We start from the raw sequence: 17,206 nt of genomic DNA on the forward strand, positions 1-17,206 counted from the left end.
TCACTGCTCCCCGCGGGCCGGGCGCTCGGGGTCGGGCGGCCCCCGCCGGGCCGGCTGCAGCAGCCTCCGCCAGCTGGAGGCCCAGGTCCCCCGGGGCGGCGGGACCCCCCGCCGCGACGCCTTCCCCGGGGCCTCGGGCAGCGGCTGCGGCGAGCTCCCCGCGTCCTGGGCGGCGCCGGGCTGCCGGGCGGGCCGCTGGTCCACGGCGGCGCAGGAGCTCGCCGTGCGCGCCTCGTCCTCCGAGGACACCCCGCCCCGCCGCCCCGGGAGCGACAGCGTCCGCGGCAGCCGCGGGGCCTCCGTGACGCCGGGCGGCGGCTCCCGCGGCGGGTGGGCCTCGCGCGCCAGCAGGTCGCTGTCGGGGCCCGGCGCCCGCCGCAGGATCGTGCCCTGCGTGATCAGGTCCGCGTAGCCCTCGCGGTGGGAGAAGGCGTAGCTGGAGCGCCGGGCCCGCGACTCCCGGCGCAGCTGGGGCCCCTCCGCCGCCGCCGCCGCCGCCGCCTCGCCCGGGGCCGCCTCGCCCGGGGCCGCCTCCGCCGCCGCCGCCTGCACGCGGGACAGCCCGGTCACCCGCGGTCCTCGCCGGCCGCCCCCGCCCGCCCCGCCCCCGCCCCGCCCCCGCCCTCGGGGACCGACCCCGGGCCGACCCCGGCTGCCCACGGTGCCCCCTGGTGGCGACGCCCGGACAGGCGGGCCTGGGAGGCCGAGTGTGCAGCCTGGGGGCAGAGGGGGCAGAGGGGGCAGGCGGGGCCCACTGTTCCGCTCAGCCCTGGGGCCCCTCCAGGCGTCCGTCATGGGAGCCGCTGAGTTCCCACACACGCTTTTTTTCTTTTTAGCAGAATACGCGTGACACAAAAGGTACCACCGTAACCCCCGAAGGCGCACAGCTCGGCGCTCGGAGCACCCACCCCCCCACCTGTCTCCAGAACCTTCCGTCTCCCCACACGGAGACCCCCCACGCCTGGCTCCCACCACCTCCTCTGTCCCTGTGCACGGGCCTCCTCGGGGGACCTCCTGGGAGTGGGGTCCTGCAGGACGTGTCCTTCTGGGTCTGGGTCCCCTCCCTGAGCCCGGTGTCCTCGGGGTCCGTCCACGTGGGGGCAGGTGTTGGGGTCCCTTCCTTCCCAGGGCTGGGTCGTGTCCCGGGTGTGGACGGGCCACACACTGGGTACCCATTCCCATCAGGTGTCGACAGACCCCAAGTTGCTCTGTCCTGTGGATCCCCAAGCCTGACCATCCGGGGGTGACCCCGGGGCCTGTTACTTGGTGTCCCCCGCTCTGAGGGCACCGGATGTGTGCCCCGGTTCTCCACTCCTCCCACCGCCCCCTGTGTCTTGGAGCTTCTGTCTTCCCACACAGGCTGTGGCTGAGGGGTCCCAAGAGGATGCAACAGGGACCCCAGGCTCTCACCTTGGGGCGAGGCTTCTTGAGGGCTTGGTAAATGACACGCAGGGCCAGTGTGGGCAGGGTGTTTAGTGACACATTCAGCAAGATGACCAGGAGGATGGACGGATGGGACAGCACGTTGCGGTCAGCATCTAGTGACAGGGCAGGGTCACAGCCCGACCCCGGCTGGAGCCTCCACAGAGCCTCCTGACACCCCACGCCGTCCCCTCCTCCCGCCCCCCTGCATGCAACCCTGGGGCAGCTGAGAAGACAGAGGCTCCGAGAGGGACAAAGCGGGTCCCCCTCTTCAGGGCCCACCACCCCACCCCCTGGTGGGGGCTCACACAGAAACGGGAAGGTCTTGGGTGAGATTTGGAAGAGCCAGAAACTCTGGGTGACCCAAGTTACAACCACGTAGAAGAAGAGGCTGAGGACAATGGCCAGCACGGACAGGACCGTCCAGTACTTGATGATGAGTATGACCTGAGTGGGGAGACAGGGCGAAGCCAGGGTGGCACCGAGGACTCCAGTGGGGGCCGGATCCCCAGGGCCCACGAGTGGCATCTGCTAGGGCCCCCAGCAGGGTCACTGCGCCGGGAGACCACGGTGCCTCGTGTCCCAGGGCCCCGGGTGGGACCAGCTGGTGGCCCGCCTACCTCCATGGTGATGGATAGCAGGCCCGACAGGGCCACGACCACCGCGAAAGACTGGTAGTCACTGAAGCTGATGGGCCCAGCCGAGTCGTGGGTGACCCACAGGGTCATGAAGAAGTTGACCAGGGAGGTGACCATGCCGTGGGCAAGGGCCTGGACAAAGACCCAGTAGTTAAAGAGCTCGTCCTTCTGGCCAGCGACATACAGCTCGGGCAGCTCCAGGCTCCGCTCGGCACTTACGTCCTGGGGGTGGGGCGGGGGCGAGTGGCAGGCTCTTGGGACCTGGTGGGGAGTGGGGTCAGCCCCACGCCCTCGGCCCTCGCGGGGGAGGGCGGACACCGGAGCGTCCCCAGGGGAGGGGGAGGCGGTGGCGGGGCCGGGGGCTGCTCACCTGCTCGAACAGGCCGATGTAGAGGATGGGGAGTGTGCTGTAGAGCAGGTTGAAGAGCGCCAGGAACCAGCCTTCATACAGGGGCTGAAAAGTCAAGTTACAGACCTCTGAGACCAGGGGCGGCCTACAGGAGGCTTGATGAAGGCTGGGAGAGGAAAGGCAGAGAGGAGAGGCGGGCGTCTAATTACTGCCCAACTGCCCCCTTTCTGTCTGTGTTGTTTTTGTTTTTGTTTTTTTAAGATTTTATTTATTTATTCATGAGAGACACAGAGAGAGGCAGAGACACAGGCAGAGGGAGAAGCAGGCTCCCTACGGGGGGAGCCCGATGTAGGACTCCATCCCGGACCCCGGGGTCACGCCCTGAGCCGAAGGCAGATGCTCAACCGCGGAGCCCCCCAGGCATCCCTCTGTCCTTTTAAGGCGGTGGCTTCAATGCAGAACCCCAGTAGGAAAAATAGCCTGAGGATGTGGGGTATTTTGTCCTTTTAGGTTGCAGGAGATGACCGTGCGGAGGAGCCCTTGGGGCGAGTAGCGCTCCTGAGGACGAATGCAACCCCGCTAACGGAATATGGGCTTCGGCTCTAAAAACCCCGTACGTGCGCTCTGGTATCGAGCAAACAAGGGACAATAAAAAAATCTTACAAGAATCAGGTTTCTCACTGTTGAGAGAAGAGAATCACAAATGAGAACGTGGCAAAGGCTACGCGGAGCCTCGTCTCGCGGGACTGGAATCACGCGGATCGCTGTGAACTCATAGTTCTTAATATTCAATAAAGATGGATAGACGGATGGATGGGTGGATGGATAGACAGACACCGAGGGGACACAGGTGTAGACGTTCACCTCCACGGGGTTAATACGACGCGGTTACACGGCAGGGCCGGCGAGCACACAGCGCTGAGGTCCCGGTGTCTCAGCACCGAGGGCCAGGGCTCCCCGTGGCCAGGGCTGACGGCAGCGCTGGGGCAGGAACGTACAAAATGAACACGGGGAGTCCTGCAGCCCCGGGAAGGGGGGAGAACGGCGGGCACGTGTCCGAAGGACAAATCAGGGACAATCTGAGCACAAAATACACAGTGAGTAATGCCCCGAGTGCACCCTGCTGGGAACACACGCTGAATGGACAAGTAGAGGGGAAGCCGCGGCTCCTCCAGCTGACACGCGCGCACAGGAACCGCCGCTGCCCCGCCCGGGCCCGAGCACGCGCGACGCCTGCCTTCAACGCTGCGCCACGTCGCGCTGCGAGTCCTCGCCTGAGCCATCAGATAAGGAAAGGAAATAAGTGCTATTCAGGTAGAAAAGGAAGAAGCAAAGAGATCCCTGTCTGCAGAGGGCATCATCCTATACGCGGAAACTCCCAAAGGATCCACCAGGAAGCTGCTAGAGCCGATTAACAGACTCAGCAAAGTTGTGGGGCTCAGACCAAAACTCAAAACATCACTCATGCTTCTATACACCGGCAGCGACCAGTCCCAAAAGCAAATCAAGCAAACAATTCCATTTATAGAAACATCGGAAAAAGGGGGCAGCTGGGTGGCCCAGCGGTCGAGCGTCTGCCTTCGGCCCAGGGCGTGACCCTCGGGACCCAGATCGAGTCCCACATCGGCTCCCGGCGGGGAACCTGCTGCTCCCTCTGCCGGCGTCTCTGCCTCTGTGCGTGGTGTGCGTGTGTGTGGGTGTGTCTCATGAATAAATAAATATTTTTTTAAAAAGGAACACCTGAGGAGTACCTATAAACAAGGAGGGAAAACAAACCCACACCCACGCTCGTGTCTGGCGCCTCTGGGCCGCGGTTTCGGGCCGGGAGCTCATTCCCGCTGGCGCGGGCTCGGTGGCTCCCGCCGGCCACCCCTTCCCAAGCTCCCGAGGGCGCGTGTCGTCTCTGCGGACGGCCAGAGCCCACCCTCGGCCCTGGGGGGCCAGCGCCCGTCCGGGCGGCGCAGCGCACCTGCGCGGTGAAGCCGCTGTAGAAGGCGAACCAGATCTGCACCATCATGCTGGCCAGCGACTTGTAGACGAAGTAGCGCAGGAACTTGCAGACGCGCATGTAGGACCAGCGCCCGTGCACCAGCAGCAGGCGCCTCAGGAAGCTGAACTGCGCCAGCGCGTAGTCGCTGCTCTGCGCCGCCTGCATGCCCTCCTGCCCCGCCAGCCCCACGCCGATGTCCGCAGCTGCGGGGCACGGCCGTCAGCCCCGCCGCCGCCGCCCCGCCGCCCCGCCGCCCCGCCGCCCGCTACCCACTCTTGATCATGTTGACGTCGTTGGCGCCGTCCCCGATGGCCAGGGTCACCACGCGCTGGTATTTCTTGACCAGCCCCACGATCAAAGCCTTCTGCTTGGGCGTCACCCGGCAGCAGATGACCGCTTGGCACTGCGAGGCCAGCTCCACGAAGGCGCGCTCCCGCTGCACGCACAGCATGTCGCTGCTGCTGGAGTCCGCGGCCTGCGGCGCCAGGCCGGTGCCCCGCAGGGGGATCCCCAGGGCGCGCCACATCAGGGACTTGCGCCGGGCCCGCAGGAAGTCCGTCTTCTGCTCGTCCGGCTCCTGCCAGGGCTCGTCCACCTCCACGTTCTCGCTGTGGACCAGCGCCCGCGGCTCCCTGCGCAGAGACAACAGCACCTGGTCCTGGCGGGGGGCGGGGGGCGGGGGCGTCACTGGCCGCAGCCTCGGCTCCGGGGCGCCCCCACCGGCCCCTCCTCCCGGGCCAGGCGATCAGAGGCCGAGCCCCCGGTACCCGGGCCCTGCCGCGGCCCTGAGGAGACACTGACCAGGAACTCCCCGGTAATGACCATGGCCACCTTGACGTGTGGCAGGAACTGGTTCTTCCAATGGCCCTTGCCCTTGCCGTGCTGCTCGTTGTTGTTGCTCTCCCAGTAGGCCTCCAGGATCTGCCTGCGGACGGACGGACGGACGGCGGGGTCAGCCAGGCTCGCCGGGGCCCAGGCCCCCCCGCCGCGCCGCCCCAGCTCGTACAGGATCTCCCGCTCCTCCAGGATGAGCATGCTCTCCGACAGCAGCTGGCAGGCAAAGCCGATGTTCACCGCCGTCTCTGCAAGGGAGCCCGCTCAGCACCCGGCACCCCTGGCTTGGGGCCATGCCCACCCCGCAGGGTAGACGCCGACCCGGCCCCCCCCCCCCCCGCCAATGATGGGCGGCCCTGAGAGGTCGGCGCGGGTCCCCACCGTAGTCCGCTGGCCCAGGCTAGGCCCCCGAGGAGGGGGGTCTGGGGGCCGCGGCCAAGGAAGGGCTCATTAGACATAGCACGGCCACCCATGGGTGCTTCTTGGCACCCACGAAAATGACTTAATTTCTTTTAAAATCAGAAGAAAACAAAGAACACAACCCACTCGGGTATCTGTGTTTATACTAACGCAGCCGCAGGACGTCAGTGCAGGTACCTTGCAGGTCAGCGCCCGGGCCTAGGTCCTGATGCGGCCCTGCTGGCCCCCGAAGAGCCCACGGCAGGGAGAGTCCGGGTGCCCGGGGCCTGAGGCTCCTTGCTGCTGTGGCCCCGAGTCCCTGGGCTGGCCCGCATCACACAGAGGTGACGGGCCCACACTCCGTGCCAGCCCACCCGAAGGAGATGCCCCCCTGCGCTGGGCGTCGCCGCCCTGGGACCCACCTTGCTTATCACCTGTGAGGACCCACACCTTAATGTTCCCCTGCTTGAGACACTTGATGGTGTCGCACACGCCGTCCTGCAGTCTGTCCTCAATGGCTGTGGCTCCCAGCAGCTGCGGGCGGGGGGCGCGGACTCAGCTCCGGGGCAGGCATGGGGGCTGCGGGCCCCCCCTGCACACGCGGCCCACCTGCAGGTTCTGCTCCATCTCCTCATACACCTGGTGGAGGGCCTGCGCCCGGTTCTGCAGCAGGATGCTGGCCTCCTGGTGCCGCTGGCGCCAGCCCTCGAACACGGCCTCGTCCACCTTCTTGTAGGCCAGGCACAGGGTCCGCAGGGTCTGCTCTGCGAAGGACTGCGGGCCGGGCCGGTGGGCCTGGCACCACCCTCTCGCTGCCCCCCGGCCCCCCTGCCCCGTGGACCCCTGCTCCCCGGCCCCCCAGGCCCCTGCCTCCCCAGCCAGGAATGAGGCCATTCATAATGGACCCTAAGACCCTCCCTCCTGCCAGGGCCATGGGGTTAGGGATGTCTGTGCCCCACTCAGCCTCCCTCTTCAAGGGCCCTCTCAGGGTGGGGGGGCAGGAAGGAGGGATCCTGCCTCGGGGACATCCTTGCACATCAGAAGAAACAGATAGGCCTTTGCTGCTCTCGTGCCTCAGTTTACCTCTTTGTTCCCCAAGGCAGTTGAGCCGAGCCATGTTGCCGAGCTCCTGGGCTCTGTGTCATTACTCTGTGTGCATGTCCCCAGCTCAGAGTCGGAGACCAGAGGCCACCCCCAACCCCCCCTCAGAGCAGGGCACGGGGGGAGCCCCGGGGGACGGACACAGGACAAGCTCTCCCCAAACACGCCCACGGCCCCCGTGCTAAGTGATGCTGGACACCCAGCAAAGCCCTGGGGGCCTCACAAGGTCCGGGCTGGGCCAGGGAGGACACCTGGCAGGACCCGACAGCCTGTGTCAGGGCTGAGGCAGGAAAACCTCCCTGGAGGTGGGGGCCTCGCATCTGAGGCTTGAGGACCAGAAGATCCTGAGTGACAGACAGGAAGGGGCACGCCAAGCAGAGGGACCAGTGTGTGCGAAGGCCCTGAGGCACCACCTGAGGTGGAGGCAAACTGCCACCTGGAAACTGGGGTCCCAGGAAACCCTCTGGGGACAAGGAGCCACGAAGCTAGAGAGGCCAGCAGGAGACAGGCAGACGGAGTCTCAACAGCCGGGCAGAGGACTTTGGGCGTCACCCACGGAGCAGAAGACTGGAGGCCAGGAGGCCGAGCCTGTGTTAGCACCCAGGCTGGGAAGAGGTGGACGGTGTCCAGGGCCAACGTCCAACCACAGGGTGTCCTTGTGAGACTTAGAAGAGGTGCCCTCTGGACACACACAGCTTAGAGTTCGGCTTCTTCCCAGCCTGGGGCGGGGCTTGTGCAGTGCACAACCTGGACACCTGGACGTGGCCAGCCGGGTGCCTGCCATTCCTTGGCACACTCTCCTCCTCGGCCTCCTCTCCCGGTCCCTGTGCCCTCACCCCCGGTCCCCTGCCCCGCACAGCCTCTCCTCCCACAAGGACTCACAGCCAAGGCCTCCTCGGTAGTCCACTCTTGTGTGCCTTTGTTGCGCAAGCGCTGAAAGATGACCGTGTCAGCGCCTTTGGTGTAGAGGTAGATGGAGCCCTCGGGGTTGCGGACTGCAGAGCGGAGGAGGCCTGGCTGCCCACACTGTCCCCTGCCCCCGCCCCCCCCCCGGGGCCCGGGCACTCACCCAGCACCGACATGCGCTTGCGTATGCTGTTGAAGTCCATCATGGCCAGCACCTGGTACACCCGCTCCTCCCCCAGCTCCATCACCGTGATGCTGTCCTGCGTGCGGGCCACGAACACGTAGCCAAAATTCCGGGCCGCGGTGACCAGCGCCTCCTCGTCGGGGGACGCTGCCTGGTACACCAGCCGGTCTGGGGGAGGGAGGCACAGGGTGGGGCGGGCGCCCTCCCACTCATCCCTAGCGGTCCCGTCACAGCTGGGGGGCGGGCAGACCCGGGGGGGACATGGGGTGCCGGTGTCGGGCTGCTGGGGCCGAGCCCAGCGGAGGGGGCGGGCGCTGGGCCTCCGGCCTGGTCGCCCCAGGGCCAGGGAGGTCTGAGGGCCCGCGCCCCCGGGCGGGGAGGGGTCGGCGCACGCACTGTCCCTCTCCTGCGCCATCACGGTGTGGCAGATGGCCAGCAGGCGCCAGAACTCCCGCACCAGCCTGTCCTCTCCCGCGCGGACGGCGCGCAGCAGCCTCGAGTTCCGGTAGAGCAACTTCCCGTCGGCAAACTCGTTCCAGAGGTAGGGGTCCTCCTGCGGGCGCGGCCAGGCAGGCGGGGGCTCGGGGCCTCTGCCGCCCGCCCCCACCACCCCGGGGCAGGGCGGCCGGGGCTCACCTTAGCTGGGGTGTCCTCGTCCTCATCCGGGCCTGGGGAAAGACCCCGCGTCAGGCCTCGGCTCCCCGGACCCCCGTCGGGTGCGGCCGACCAGGCGGGCCCGGGGCTGTGCGCCGAGGAGGGCCAGGTGCAGCCACAGCTCCCGGGGGCCCACGGGCGGCCCGGCGCGCGGCTCAGCCCATGGGCCACAGCGCCTGTGGGGCCCTCCTGGGATCGGCTCACAGCTGGACTTGGCTGCCTACTTCGAGAAACTGGGCGACTCCGCATAAAAACCTGGGTCCCCAGCCCTTCTAGACACATCAGAAGACCTGGCCTGGGGTCCACGCCGCTCGCCACAGGCCCCGCCGCCCCCTATCGCCCCCCGACCCCGGCGGAGGGTGGGTGGAGTTCACAGGAGGGCACGAGCCACCGGGTCCCACCCAGGGGCCCTCTCTCGACCGGCCAGTCTACAAGGCCCGGGGCCCGCCCACCACAGCCCTGCGCCCGCGAGCTAAGGAGGCCCAGCAGGGGGAAAGCCGAAAGGGGAACGCGGTCTCGGGACACATGGGAAGGTTTCCGGGTAAAAACCCAGACCCCTCCCCACGTGTGGGCAGATGCCTTGACGATGGACACCCAGTGGCCTGGGGAGGCCGACACCCGGCGCCCCGGAGGTGCACAGCCCCACTCCACGGCCCTCGGCGGGACCCGAGACCACGCCGGCAGCTCGGGCAGGTCAGGCTGAGGGAGGCTGAGGGAGGCTGTGGGGGGCTGCCGGGGTCCCCACCATAGATGACGCCCCCGATGCAGCACTTCTTGAAGGTCATGATGTTCTGGGTGAGCGTGCCCGTCTTGTCCGAGAACACGTACTCCACCTGGCCCAGCTGGTCGTTGAGGCTGGTGCTGCGCGCCTTGGCGGGCTTGTCCTGCGGCTCGTAGTACATCTGCACGTCCCAGTTGATGAAGATGCTGTTCCCCAGGTAGATGAATTCCACCCTGAAAGGCAGCCGCGGGGTCAGGCCCGGGCCCAGGAGGGGGGGGGGGGCGGGGGGCGGGGACTCACATGATGAACATGGCCATGGGCACCATGACGCTGAGCAGGATGAGGAAGCCCCAGAAGATGACGAAAGTCTCGGAGGCCACACTGTGCATGTAACTGGACGACACGTAGTGGTGCTTGGCCTTGAACTCGCTCATCTTGAACCAGAAGCCGAAGCTCAGCCCCATGGAGATCAGCACCAGCGACAGGAAGATCTGCGGGGACAGAGGGGCCGCTGGAGCGTGGGGAGTCCTGGAGTGAGGACACCCGGGGATGCACCCGTGGCGGTGGGGCGGGTGGGGGACAGCACAGGGGGGGAGCTGTGGGGGGAGGGGGCTGCAGGGGGGGCTGCGGGGGCTCCTGGGGCCAGGCAGGGGGGCTTCAAGGGGGGCTGTGGGGGTGCCGCAGGGGGGCAGGCAGGGGCCAGGCAGGGGTCAGACGGGGGTCAAGCAGTGGGGCAGGTACGGGGGCAGGCAGGGGGACACTCCTTCAGCGACAAGATTTCAAAAGAAATAAAACGGGGCAAAAAATTAACTGCCAGTCAGGGGAGGCCGGCGGCTCACACCCTGCCCCTGCCCCTGCCCCCTCCGGGGCCTGGGAACCAGCAGCTCAGAGTTCACTGCGGAAGGAGGAGACGTGACTGCCAGACGGCTGTCCTCCGGGATCCGTCCCAGGAGGCGGCCGCGCCATCCGCACGCAGGGACACTGAGGCCTGGAGGCGGCCGCGGGGACCTGGGGGACCCCTCCCCCCGCGGGCGCCAGGCCCCTCACCAGCACCACCAGCCGGTTCATCAGACGATCTATCTTGGTTCTCTTCAGGTGGACCTTGCCGCAGTTCTTCATGATCTTGGTGTCGAAACCTGAGGGGTTTGCGCCTGCTCAGGCCCCCCGCCCGCCGCGGGACAGGCGCCGGCTCCCCGCAGACCCCCGCCCCGGGCGCCGGGCGGCCCTACCCGCGTAGATGACCATCCCGTAGCACGTGTCCGTGTTGCGGACCTTGCAGCCGCGCAGCAGCAGGTTGCCGCTGTCCAGGGGGTGCTTCCTGCCCTTCCACTCCAAGCACCCCACGAAGTGGTGCAGCCGGCTGTTGGGCTCTTCACACACCACCTTGCCTGGGGGCAAGCGAGGTCGGGGTGCTGAGGGCCGGCCGCCTCCCCCGGGCACGCCCAGGTCGGCCCCTCCGCGCAGAAGCCCTCCCCCAGCCCCCTTGCTCGTGGATTCGGCCCTGGGGTGTCCCTGGGCATTGTTCGGGTGCTGGCGTCCCTGACGTCCGCCTTGGCCTCGCCAGCACCGGGCATCCAGCAGGTGCTCAACAAACGTTTGAGGAGGAGAAGAAGGGAAGCACACGGGCATCGGGCACCCTGAGACCACGGGGACAAATGCGGGGGGCACCGCGGGCTGTTCCAGCAGGTGGCGGGAGAGGCCCTTCCCTCACCGCGGCAGGCACGTCCAGCCCGCCTCTGTCTGAGAAAATAGGGGGTCACGGCTGGCCTGGGGCAGGGTGAGGATGACGACGAGGTGGGGGCTGGGGCCCGGGGGCACCGAGAGCCAGCGTTCCTCCTGGAAGTGGACACGGGGGCTGCCCACGGCTGGACCGGCCGGAGAGCCAGGGGCCGGCCCGCGCCTCCTGCCGCCTCTGTGACCTGCTCCCCGCTCTGGAACCGGGGGCCTTGCCCTGCAGGACCTGGGGCGGCCGGGGCAGGTCGGGGCCCAGAGGGAGGCGGCCGCCCCCCACACCAGGGAGGCTTTCCCCCGGGGTAGCGTGACAGACGGGCACCCGTCCGTGGGTGTCGGGAGGGGGCCGTGGCTCAGGGCGAACTCTGCTCCGGAACCCTCTAGACCGACTGCCCCTCGCAGCGGGCCAGGAGAACGTCGGGCCTCCCCCGGCGGACGGCCGGACACTAGGGCACCCACGGGTGCCGCCCACGGCCCTCCCACCCGCCCTGCAGGCTCCTTTTCAATCAAACTTCCAGCATCTTATACGTGGAACGTGTCGCCTGATAATACGCAGCCCTGGGAGCGTGACCGCGGGGCGACGGAGGGCCTGGAACAGGCCGGGGCCAGCCGCCTCCCCCAGCAGGTGGGAGCTGGCACCTTGGAACGATGCCATCTTCCGGGGGCTGGTCAGCTCGTGGTGCGTGATGGGTGGCGCCTGCCTGAACTTCAGGTTGGTCTCCCTGGTGGCGGGACGGGGAGCGGGGGAGCCGGTGAGTGGTGAGTGGCTGGGGTGGGGTGGGGGGGCCTCCGGGCTCTGGCCCAACCTCGCAGCCCGCAGGGGGACGCTCCAGGTCCCGCTCACCCGTCGATGTCCGCGGTCTCCACGTAGCACAGGCTGCTGGGCTCGGTGCTGGCGAGCAGGAGCAGGTCCGCCTGGGGGGGAAACGGCGTTGCGGGCGGGGAGCGGGGGGCCGCCCCCCAGCCCGCCGCCAGCTCACCGGGACCACGCTGTCTCTGTGCAGGCACACCAGGTCTCCCACGCGCAGGTTCGCCCATTTCTTCCACAGGAAGCTGGGGGGGACGGGCCGAGAGGGTCCCTTTGTGCAGGGGGCCGGCCCTCGCTGACCCCCACTGCAGCCCCCCGCCCCTCGCCGAGCCCCTGCGCCCCGGTGGACGCCCCGCGACCCCCCCCCCCGCCGGCGCCTCACCTCTTCCCCACCAGGATCTGGCAGGGCCTGTTGTTGACGATCCTGTCGCTCCTGTGTCGCCCCTGGGCTGACAGGGGGCGGGTCAGAGGACGGCCCCGCCCCGCCCTGCCGGGCCCCCAGGTAAGGGCCAAGCCCCGTCCGCGCCCGCCCCCCACTTACGATGTCATCCACCAGGTCCCGGGCCGCCCGGATGATGAGGAGGCACAGCAGCGGCGCAAACAGAGTGAACCAGGGCAGCGTGGAGATCTCGGGGAAGCCCTGGGGGGCCGCGGGGCTCAGGGGCCGCCGCACGGCCCCGCCCCCGCCCCTCACCTGGCCCCGCCCCGACCTGGCCCCGCCCCGCCCCCCGCCCCAGGCCCCTCTCCCCCAGACCTGGGGACAACCACCCCTTCCCTCCGTCCCCTTTGGTCCTCTCTGTCCCTCTGGTCCCCTCTATCCCTGTCCCCTCTAGTCCCCTTGTCCCTCTATCCCTCTAGTTCCCCTCACTGCCCAAAACTTCTCCCCAGCACACTCCTCCCTTCCCCGCCCAGCTCCACGTCACCTCCTCCAGGAAGCCCTCCCAGGCCAAGTCCATTCCCTCCTCGGGCTGTCCCTTGTCCCTCTCACAGAGCACCCCCCCCAGCCCCACTCCTTCCAGTCATCCCTCAGGTCTGAGCACCACCACCTAGCACGGGACCTGCACACAGTAGGTGCTCAGTAAGCATTCAGTGGATCTTTACTCAGAACAGAGGGCAACGCTGGGTGAGGGTCGGGGTGCTCTGGAAACCGCCCAGGGCTGGACCTCGGCACCGCTGCCCTGCCCACCCCACCCAGGCCACCCAGGCAGTTCGGAGACCACCCTTGACCCCCGCTCCCTCCTCGCCCTGGGGTCAGCACCGCGAGGGCTGGGGCCACAGGTCCTGTGTCCCAAACTGTCTCCCCCGGGGGTGGGGGGACCGCGCCCTGCTGGCGCCTAAAGGAGCCACGCTTGCACCTTCGTCATTCAACAAACACTGAGCCCCTCCTGTGTGCCAGGCCCTGGGCCGAGCCGTCGGGCCCCAGCCAGCCGTCGGGCCCCAGCCACGGACCCGCTGACCGTGCGCACCGCAGCCCAGGGAAACTGCCCTGGCTCTACACGGCGCCGGGGCAGGGATGGTCAGGGCGGGCTCCCTGGAGGAGGCGCTGCCCCCAGCCCGCCACACCTGGAGAACAATGATGAAGAGGAAGTAGAGATTGGACGTGCGGTGGAACTGCTCGTACAGGTTCAAGGGCAGGAAGGAAAAGACGTTGTACTTGGCCGTGCAGATGACGTTGCTCTGGAACGGAAGCCAGCACGAGATGGCCCGCAGGCCCGGGCCCACCGCCACCCGGCCCCGCCCTCCGGCTGCCACCTGCACTGACTGAGCGCCCACTGAGTGCAAGGTCCGGAGCCAGAGTCCACCGAGTGGCCCCTGAAGGCCCAGCCCTAGCCAGCATTTCTGCGCCCCTCGGGGCGTGAAGACTCAGAGGGCGGAGCCGTGACTCGGAATCCCCCAGGAGGACACACGCATGGGTTGGAGGTAGAGCCCCGTCGCCGCCCCGCGCTCTCCAGGGCCGTTACTAACTCATCCTAATGCAAACGGGCGCGGGGCCGGGGTGGAGGGAGCTGAGCCCGAGGCCGCAGTCCTGGGGTGAAGGCGGGGAGCACGGCCGCGGGCCCGGGGCGCCCACCTGATGCTTCTTCTTCTGCCAGCACAGGAAGCTCTTCTTCTTGAACTGGCTGTTGTAGGACCTGCTGTTGGCCTGCACCTCCCAGGTGAACGCTGCGGCGGACACGGCGGGCATCACGCATGGCCGCGGGCACACTCGGGCTAACGACGCCCCAGAGGAAGGCGGGTGGCCCAGGGGACCCAGCGCTGGAGACGCTGGGCTCGAGGCCAGGCAGCCGGTAAACAAGCGGCACGGCCCCCCCGGCCTCCACGCAGGGAGCCCGCTGGAATCCGTGGGGTGGCCCCTCGCCTGCCACCCCGGGCCCATCCCTGGGCTAAGAGAACAGGCTCTGGGAGACCCACTCTCACCCATGCCCTCTGCAGAGGCATAAACTGAGGCCCAGCGACGGGCTCCAAGGGGATGGGCTCCAGGCCCCGAATCCTGACCTAGCGTTCAGCCATCAGCTCCGGGGACACGTGTAACACGACAGGAGCCCACACTGGGCCCGTTGCATGGGGTCCCCTTCACCCCCCTGCCAGGACCCAGGACACACACCTGAGTTCTTCTCCTCCTCGAAGTCCTCTTGGTAGCGGAGACTGCCCATGCTGGTGGGGCTGGGGTGGGGGGAGCAAGGTCACATGGGGGCCCAGCCCTTGCTGGTCCCCATCGTCCAATTCTCTGCCCTCCGGGAACTCACACCTGAGAGTAGACCCTCTAAAATGTCACCTCCCGTGTCCATCAGCGGCCCCATCCCAGGGCTCAAGTTCCTGCCACTGGCTGGGTCCTCTGGGTGTCCTCAGGCCCAGGGGGGCCCAGGCTGACCCCCGAGCCCACAAGGGGCTCACATCAGCAGCCCCCGAGTTAGCAACTGACGGTTGCCTTGTCTTCCCCATTAAAGCCCAACCCCTGGATGAAGGCTCTTCTCAGGCCACTACCCCCACCCCGCCTCCTCCCCTGGGATGCCCACGTCCACCTCCTCCGGGTGGTCCTCCGGGGTGGTCCTGCCACCGTCTCCCGCCCCAATCCCCGATGCCAGGCCCACTTAGGGGCTTGATGCATGTTTGCTGACTAAGGGGGGGCCCCAGGTTCTATGTCGGATCTGGAGGGTGTGTGGGAGGCCTAAGCATGGTCTTGGGGCAGCCAACCACGGCGGGGGCGCCGGGGGGACAGGGGGCAGACACCACACCTTCTCTGGAGCCTGGAACCTCCCACCACCCAGCTCAGGCCGGACTCTAGCTGTGGGTGCAGGAACCTGGGCCTCCCGCAGCAGCTCCCCTGGGGCTGCAGCCCCCACGCCGAGCCCCTGACCCGCGGTGCCCTCCACCAGGAGCAGCCTCGCCGCAGCGGGTGGGCGCCTCCTCACCCTTCTGCTCTCAGCTCATACTTCTCAGACCGGGCACGCTGGTCCCCGTGCCTCCTCCGGGCTCCCCCTCTCCCTGCGGCGTCCCCCATCCCAGCTCGGGTCCCCCCTCTCCGCTCTGCTTCTCTCCCTGTCTGAGCTGCGAGCTGGAGCCAGGAGCGCGCGCGCGCGCGGAGGTGGCAGGCGTCTCAGGGCACCGAGTCCCCAGGCCCCGAGGGGGCGGGCCTGGCTCAGCGCCCATTCGCCAGACCAGGACAAGCGAGGCTCGGGGTGAGCGGGACCCAGGGCCCGGGGAGGCCCCGCGGGGCAGATGGGTCGGGGGAACGCCCCGTGGCCAGGGTCCACCCCAAGTTCAGGTGGGGCAGGAGGACGTCCCCGTCCTCCCACTCTCGGCTCACCAGTCTCGAGCATCCCGCGGCGGCGGCGGCCCAGACGGTTCCCCCGGGACCCCGGGACCCCGGGGCGGGGGCGCTCCGCGGACTGCGCCCCGCGCAAACCTCCGGCGAGGCCCCCCCGAGGCCGCCGCGACCTCACGCCCTCAGGCTGGGCGGAGTCCAGAGAGGGTGCGCGGGCGCCGGGGGACGCACAGCAGCGGGAGCGCCGCCGCTCACCTGCGCGGGCCGGGGCGGGGGTCCGCGGGCGGCCGGGGCGGTGCGCGCGGCGCAGCTGTTGGCCCCGAGCCAACGGGCCTGAAACGGGCGGCGCGGGGCGGAGCCGGGGGCGGGGCCAGGAGGGCGGGGCGGGGCATCTTCGAGGTGGGCGGGGCTGTCGTGTGGGCGTGGCCTGTGACGTGCCGCTCCCGAGGGGCGGGGCCGGGGCCAGAAGGCGGGATGTGGGTGGGGCCAGGGCAGCTCTGGGGGTGGGGTCTTGTGAATTGAAACAGGTGGGTCCGGGGTGGTCGGGGGGGCGGGACCCCCAGGGCGGGCAGGCCCGGGGGGCGGAGCCCCGAGCCGGGGCTGCGCTAGGGGCAGGTTCTGTAAATAGTGCCCGAGGGGCGGGAAGGGGCGGGAAGGGGCGGGAAGGGGCGGGGCCTTCCGGAGAAGGCGGGGTGGGGGCGTGGCAGAGGTGGAGCCCGGGGAGGAGGTCTCTGCAGAGGTGTGCCCAGCCGAGGGTGGGCCCCGATCTAGGGTGGGCGCTTCGCACCGAGCGGAGGGAGGGGTGTCGAGGTGGGGGCAGGCTGGGGCTGGGGAGGGTCAGTGGGCGGGCCGGATGAGAGGGCCTCTGTCCGGGCCAGAGGACTAAGGGGACCATGATTTAGGAGCAGGGCCTCGGTAGGGCGGGTTGGACCTAGCCTGGGTTGCGGAGGGCCGGAGTGGGGCTGGGAACAGGCATCACAAGTGCAAGCTGCGTGCCGTCCTGTACCTGCTTAGGGAGCACCTTCTATGCGCAGGTGTAGTGTTGGGCGCAGGGCGGAAGCCCACGGGGTGCTGGCCGGGGCTCTGGGAGTCTCCCTGAAGTTGACAGGGGTGGGAGACAGCCGTGCAGCGGGGCCATGGCCGAGGCGGGAGCCAGGGCGGGGGTATGTGGGAGTGGCTGCTGACGCTAGGGCCCCCGGAGTGGGGTTCAAGGGGAGGGGCAAACTTGGGCACAGAAGTGGTGATTGAGCGCTGCCTTTCGTATTTTCACTTTTAGACACGGTCTGAAGTGTGGAAATTAGGAAGGTGGTTGGTTCTGGGCTTCCCCACCCTCACCACCCTTCCCTCTGGGCCCTGGGACCCCTCCCTCTAGCCTGTTTCTAAGCCAGTGGACCTGGTACCTGCGCCTGATGCCAAGCCCCAGACGCCCGGCTGCCTGGCGACACCTGTGAGCAAAAGCTGGGTGAATGAACGAATGAGTGAGTGCGGCACACAGGATGTGACCCCCCCCCCATCAGGGCAGCCACCTCCCACTCCACACACCCTCCTGGGCCTGCGGAGGAGGAGGGCAGGTAGGCCTCGTATTCAATCACCGAGCACACATCCAGCGCCTGTCCAGGGGTGTCCCGGATGACGGCGGAGGGCTTGCACAAATTGTTCTAATTTTGCCGGGACTGGCCATGAGGAGGGGCCTGCAGACCCCA

The 17,206-nt window shown here is 68.4% G+C and overlaps 1 protein-coding gene across 1 annotated transcript; it reads right to left on the bottom strand.

The window, feature by feature from the left end:
- ATP8B3 (ATPase phospholipid transporting 8B3) lies at nt 1-15,239 on the bottom strand. The gene is made up of 27 exons (XM_041761182.1): nt 15,151-15,239; nt 14,343-14,401; nt 13,809-13,900; nt 13,301-13,414; nt 12,279-12,377; nt 12,120-12,181; nt 11,910-11,982; nt 11,774-11,844; nt 11,569-11,651; nt 10,428-10,586; nt 10,246-10,352; nt 9,499-9,689; nt 9,223-9,431; nt 8,225-8,411; nt 7,803-7,999; nt 7,616-7,728; nt 6,242-6,406; nt 6,055-6,166; nt 5,406-5,481; nt 5,201-5,324; nt 4,673-5,057; nt 4,379-4,602; nt 2,431-2,514; nt 2,043-2,282; nt 1,731-1,869; nt 1,411-1,538; nt 1-531 (listed from the first exon to the last, which is right to left on the bottom strand). Exons 1-27 carry the CDS (start codon nt 15,237-15,239, stop codon nt 1-3), a joined length of 4,113 nt encoding a protein of 1,370 aa, XP_041617116.1.
- Between the last annotated feature and the right edge of the window lie 1,967 nt (nt 15,240-17,206).

The sequence above is a fragment of the Vulpes lagopus genome, chromosome 7 (genome assembly GCF_018345385.1).
Source record: "Vulpes lagopus strain Blue_001 chromosome 7, ASM1834538v1, whole genome shotgun sequence".
NCBI lineage: Eukaryota > Metazoa > Chordata > Mammalia > Carnivora > Canidae > Vulpes > Vulpes lagopus.